The sequence below is a fragment of the Myxine glutinosa genome, chromosome 11 (genome assembly GCF_964187855.1).
Source record: "Myxine glutinosa chromosome 11, kmMyxGlut1.1, whole genome shotgun sequence".
NCBI classification, from domain to species: domain Eukaryota; kingdom Metazoa; phylum Chordata; class Myxini; order Myxiniformes; family Myxinidae; genus Myxine; species Myxine glutinosa.
Genome location: NC_136271.1, coordinates 65,912,219 through 65,918,218, shown reverse-complemented (window position 1 = coordinate 65,918,218; position 6,000 = coordinate 65,912,219). Strand labels below are relative to the sequence as shown.

Below are 6,000 nucleotides of genomic sequence, written 5' to 3'. Positions count from 1 at the left end.
ACAAGTGCAAAAGTGGTTTCCTGCACCAACACAAGTGCGAAAAGTGGTTTTTCAACACTAACACAAGTGCGAAAAGTGTTTTTTCCACACTAATACAAGTGCAAAAGTGGTTTCCTGCACCAACACAAGTGCGAAAAGTGGTTTTTCAACACTAACACAACTGCGAAAAGTGGTTTTTCAACACCAACAAGTGCGAAAAGTGGTTTTTCAACACTATCACAAGTGCAAAAAGTGTTTTTTCCACACTAATACAAGTGCAAAAGTGGTTTCCTGCACCAACACAAGTGCGAAAAGTGGTTTTTCAACACTAACACAAGTGCGAAAAGTGGTTTTTCAACAATAACACAAGTGCAAAAAGTGTTTTTTCCACACTAATACAAGTGCAAAAGTGGTTTCCTGCACCAACACAAGTGCGAAAAGTGGTTTTTCAACACTAACACAAGTGCGAAAAGTGGTTTTTCAACACTAACACAAGTGCGAAAAGTGGTTTTTCAACACTATCACAAGTGCAAAAAGTGTTTTTTTCACACTAATACAAGTGCAAAAGTGGTTTCCTGCACCAACACAAGTGTGAAAAGTGGTTTTTCAACACTAACACAAGTGCGAAAAGTGGTTTTTCAACACTAACACAAGTGCGAAAAGTGTTTTTTCCACACTAATACAAGTGCAAAAGTGGTTTCCTGCACCAACACAAGTGCGAAAAGTAGTTTTTCAACACTAACACAACTGCGAAAAGTGGTTTTTCAACACCAACACAAGTGCGAAAAGTGGTTTTTCAACACTATCACAAGTGCAAAAAGTGTTTTTTCCACACTAATACAAGTGCAAAAGTGGTTTCCTGCACCAACACAAGTGCGAAAAGTGGTTTTTCAACACTAACACAAGTGCGAAAAGTGGTTTTTCAACACTAACACAAGTGCGAAAAGTGGTTTTTCCAAACTAATACGAGTGCAAAAGTGGTTTCCTGCACCAACACAAGTGCGAAAAGTGGTTTTTCAACACTAACACAAGTGCGAAAAGTGGTTTTTCAACACTATCACATGTGCAAAAAGTGTTTTTTCCACACTAATACAAGTGCAAAAGTGGTTTCCTGCACCAACACAAGTGCGAAAAGTGGTTTTTCAACACTAACACAAGTGCAAAAGTGGTTTCCTGCACCAACACAAGTACGAAAAGTGGTTTTTCAACACTAACACAAGTGCGAAAAGTGGTTTTTCAACACTAACACAAGTGCGAAAAGTGGTTTTGCCACACTAATACAAGTGCAAAAGTGGTTTCCTGCACCAACACAAGTGCGAAAAGTGGTTTTTCAACACTAACACAAGTGCGAAAAGTGGTTTTTCCACACTAATACAAGTGCAAAAGTGGTTTCCTGCACCAACACAAGTGCGAAAAGGTACGGTGGGCCAGACCGTATTGAAGGCATGTGATATGTCGAGGAAGACAGCTCTAATTTCCTGTTTGGCATCGAGGACCTCCATCCATTGTTGAGACAGCAGAAGCAGCATGTCCAGAGTAGAGTGACCTGGTCTGAAACCAAATTGATGATCAGAGACCAAGCCATTGGAGAAGAGGAAAGATTTCATATCCGAAGCAATGATGGATTCAATGACTTTGCTGATAATTGGGAGGAGGCTGATTGGTCTGTAGTTGCTAGGATCTGTTTTTGCACCTTTTTTGTGCAAAGCGGTGATGTTGGCTGATTTCCAAGCTGATGGCAGATGACCTTGAGCAAAAGAGAGGGTGAAGAGAACAGAGAGAGGGAGTGAAAGAGCGGAAGAACAGGATTTTAGGACCCGTGGGCTGATGCCGTCAGGTCCAGTTGCAGAATCAGAGTCGAGGGTTGACAGAAACTTTTCCACCTTGTCAGGAGGAAAGGACACGGAGTCCAGGAGCCGCTGAGTACGACTGGGTACGGTGGGTACAGAGAGGGATGGGTTTGGGACACAAGATTTAGAGGCAAAAACAGAGTTGAGGCATTCAGCTTTTTCACGTGCGGAGTCAGCTGTGTAGCCGTTTGAGGTAAGGGAGGGGATGGAGGGGATGGAGGGGGAACAAACACCAGAAACAGATTTGACCAGACGCCACCACGATTTGGAAGAGGGAGACAGATAAGAGAGTTCGGTCTTGAGAACGGAGAGATATTGTTTCCTGGCTCTCCTGAGGGTGGCCACACACTTGTTTCGGGCTTTGTGAAAGGAAAAGAGATTTCCTTCCGTTGGATTTGCTTTCCAGGAGACGAAGGCAAGTTGTTTCTGGGCAACACCCTCACCACTTCACTTTCTTGTAAGAATTTCTTTTGAAATACAACTTTTTTTGACCTTTACACGAGTGTTAAAAATAACCATATTTCTGACTCACCCTGTACGTGAATTATACAGGTCACAATTTTAAACCGAACTTCACAAACCTTCAACGGTAAAGTTTGAGGTCCGACAAAATTATATATATTTGAGGTCAAAAGGTCAACATAGCCCAAAGGACAACCACTTTTTTCGAATGTCTAAAATCCTACATTTTCATCCGATTCACTTTAAATTTGAATAGGATTGTCATATCAGCTAACTGAATTCAACCACCAACTATTTTTGAGATCAGCATAGGCCAAAAGGTCAACATAGGCCAAAGGCAGTTGCAGAAGAAGTACATGGAGAAGAGGAAGAAGTTGTTTCTTGGGCTTGTTGATCTGGAGAAAGAATTCGATAGGGTTCCACGCGAAGTAGTGACATGGGCATTGAGGAAGTTCGGAGTGGAGGAATGGTTGATCAGAGTAGTGATTGCAATGAACGAAAGAGCACGCACAGCTGTAAGGACGAAGGACGGGAACAGTAGTGAGTTTGAAATGAAGGTGGGAGTGCATCAGGGGTCGGTACTAGGTCAACTAATATTTGTAGCTGTGATGAAGGTGTTGGCTTGGAACGTAAAGGAGGGTTTGCTGTGGGAGTTGTTGCTTGCAGAAAGTATGGATGGACTGAAGGAGAAGATGAACAAGTGGAAGGAATGTATGGAGACAAAAGGTCTGAAGGTGAATATTGGAAAGACGAAGGTGATGGCAAGTGGTAAAGCATGTGGTGAGGTGGAAAGAACTGGGAAGTGGCTGTGTGCTGTGTGCAGGAAGGCTGTCGGAGTGAACTCCATTTAATGTACAATGTGTGCTGAGTGAGTTCATCAAAAATGTAGTGGTTTGAGAGGGTCATTAATCAGTGTGGCAGCTACATTCATGTGTAAGGTGTGCAGAGGGAGCTGCAGATGGAGGAAACGTCGAGTTGGATGTTGGAGCCTGTATGAAGCTGGAAGGTGTGAAAACATTTTGCTACCTATGAGACATACTGAATGGACAAGGTGGATCAGACTCGGCAACGGTTGCTCGAGTGAGATGTGCATGGAAGGAGTTTCGGGAACTGAGTGGCGTGCTGACGAGGAGGGGAGTGTCGTTGAAGCTGAAGGGAAAGGTGTATGCTGCATGTGTGAGAAGTGTTATGATTTATGGGAGCGAGACATCGGTAATGAACGCAGAGCAGCAACAAAGGCTGGAAAGGGTGGAAATGCAAATGGTTCGGTGGATGTGTGGAGTATCGTTGAGAGAGAGGAAGACAAATGATGAATTGCAAAAGTTGATGGGAATCGAGCCTGTGATGGATGCTGTGAAGAGAAACAGGTTGAGATGGTTTGGTCATGTGTTGAGGAATGATGAAAGTGACTGGTTGAGAAGAGTGATGGAAATGAATGTAGAAGGAAGTAGAGGACGGGGAAGACTGAGAAAGACCGAGAAAGACTTGGCTAAAGATGGTGGAAGAAGAAATGCGGGCAAGGGGGTTAACAAGGGGAGATGCAGAAAATAGGGCAAAATGGAGAAGATAGTCATGGGGACCACAAGGCTAACCCTGCTCTAGCAGGGAAAATGGCCTTAAAATGCCTGTTGTGTTGTATGGAATATTTCAGATACCATCTTCTAGGAAAAAACAAACTGGATCAGTGTTGTAAAATAGTCTCAAAACACCCAAGAATGCAGCAGAGAACTAAAAACCCTGGGTCTCTGTCTGGGCCCTGAACTCCACCTGTGACGTCTATCGGACCACGTCCACGTGCTTGCTGGCATGCCTCCGGCACGGCACAGCCAAGCGCAAATTTTCATTTTGTTACCTTGACAAGCCTGAAGACATCCAATAGTCGAGAAGATAGGTAGAATCACCGGGGTAAAGAAAACTGCATTTTTTTTTTTCCACTTTTTTGCATAGACTTACTTAAATCCACAAACTAGACTGCAAGCTCCACAATTGGTGCCAGAATTGTGAACGGTGGTGTGCCATCACCATTCCGGGCAACCGAGCTTGGAGAATTGTGAGCCTGTGAGATGCTCAATGTAAAATCATATCAGGCATCATGTGATATAGCACTCAATTTGAGGTAGCAACTATGAAATTATTAATTAATATTTCCCCCTTTTTATAATTAATTGATATTAAATAAATGGGTCCCTCACCACGCCGACGTACTTACTAAAATATTATGGCATTTTAAATCACAACCAATAAAGTTTGCCATCCACAGCCCCCACCCCATGTCCTTACGTCTCAAGATTGAGACACATGTACCGTGTTCCAACTGTTCCATTAACTCAAGTTCTTTCTAGAAGCTCTTAAAATAAACGACGACAGTTTGCAATGCTTGCGCTTTTATTTGCTTAAATCCTTTGCACTGAAAAGTTTTGGCATGCAGTGAATGGTAAAGCATTTTCAAAAGAGTCTGGATTTGGTTTCATCCCGATGTTATAGCTGTACAAGAATATTACAAAAACAAACAAAAAGTAGATGCAAACTTTCTGCAAGAGGAAAACGAGTCAACCGACGTGCACGTTTGATAAGGCCTCAGTAACCGATTTGGCAGTGCTGCAAAGCAGCATAAATAAGCAACAGAACACGTGACCACTGGTAAGGCTTTTTGTTTTGGATATCATCCTCCAAGCTGACATGCTCTCCCGAGCTGGAAATGCAGTCTCCTTAGATACCTTAGTGTCCCTGATGAGAAAATACACAGGATCATTGCAAATAGAATCCTGTCTGCTCTAGAAAAATGTGAACCAAAAATTACAGGGATACTCATGGCCAGCTCATCAATGCACACCCCAAATTTAAAAAAAAACTCTTGCAGGTACCTGTGTGGCAGCATAGATAATGCTAATTAAAGAAAGAAAAAAAAAAGTGCAAGGTCTACAAGGTTTTCACAAAATTGCCTCGAGCATTTTGTCTTGATGCAGAGGTGTCGTTACATGTCTCCGTTCCAGATCCCAGCCATCTTGGAATGCTCAAAAGTGGAGCTTGAAGAATATTTGTTTCTCAACACTCCTTCAGATTTGTCAGCACATTGTTGAGAACTTGCAGGGAAGTCTGAAATGAGGGATGGGGTGAGGAAGAGGAGGGGGAGAGCAAATATCAAACTATACAAATAAAATAGCCTGTGTGTCTGTGTCTGAGTGTGTGTGTTTGCCAGCACCGTAGCTCGTCATAGCAGCAATGGCCTCGAAGTACGCACACTGATGTTGCAGAACCCATTGTGTGGCTTCCTGTTCGTTTTTGCCAACTAATGGGTCCATTGATCCATTGAACCAAATTTTCTTTTGTCTTCACGGCCTTGTAGCATACCTGCCTGCTGTACTGCTGAAGTATTAGCTTACCTTTCACCAGGCTTAGGCCAGGGTGTGGATTATCAAGTGACCACTATATTCGTCATGTGTGTGCGTCTGCCTGTGTGTGTGTGTCTGTCCGCAGCTTAACTACCCGATGATATCATCCGATCTTGATGAAACTTGGGTGGGAGGTCGATATCATGATCGAGTTGTGTCCTGCCTAGAGTGGGCGTATTGCGCCAATTGTGGGCGAAGCCACGCCCAAAAAAGATGTCTTTTTGGGGGGTAATCAAGTTCAAGCTACATATTCTCCGAGGGATTTGGTGGAATCTGACAGGGGTTTCGATATTTGGTTAAGCCAATGTCATGTGTCT

The 6,000-nt window shown here is 43.2% G+C and overlaps 1 protein-coding gene across 1 annotated transcript in view; it reads right to left on the bottom strand.

The window, feature by feature from the left end:
• Positions 1 to 4,658: 4,658 nt before the first annotated feature.
• LOC137411836 (sorting nexin-6-like) overlaps positions 4,659 to 6,000 on the bottom strand; it is a 56,908-nt gene continuing 55,566 nt past the window's right edge. Inside the window, exon 14 of the mRNA XM_068097118.2 lies at positions 4,659 to 5,387. Coding sequence (XP_067953219.1) covers positions 5,337 to 5,387 — 51 coding nt within the window. The 3' untranslated portion in view covers positions 4,659 to 5,336. The remainder of the gene's footprint in view (positions 5,388 to 6,000) is intronic.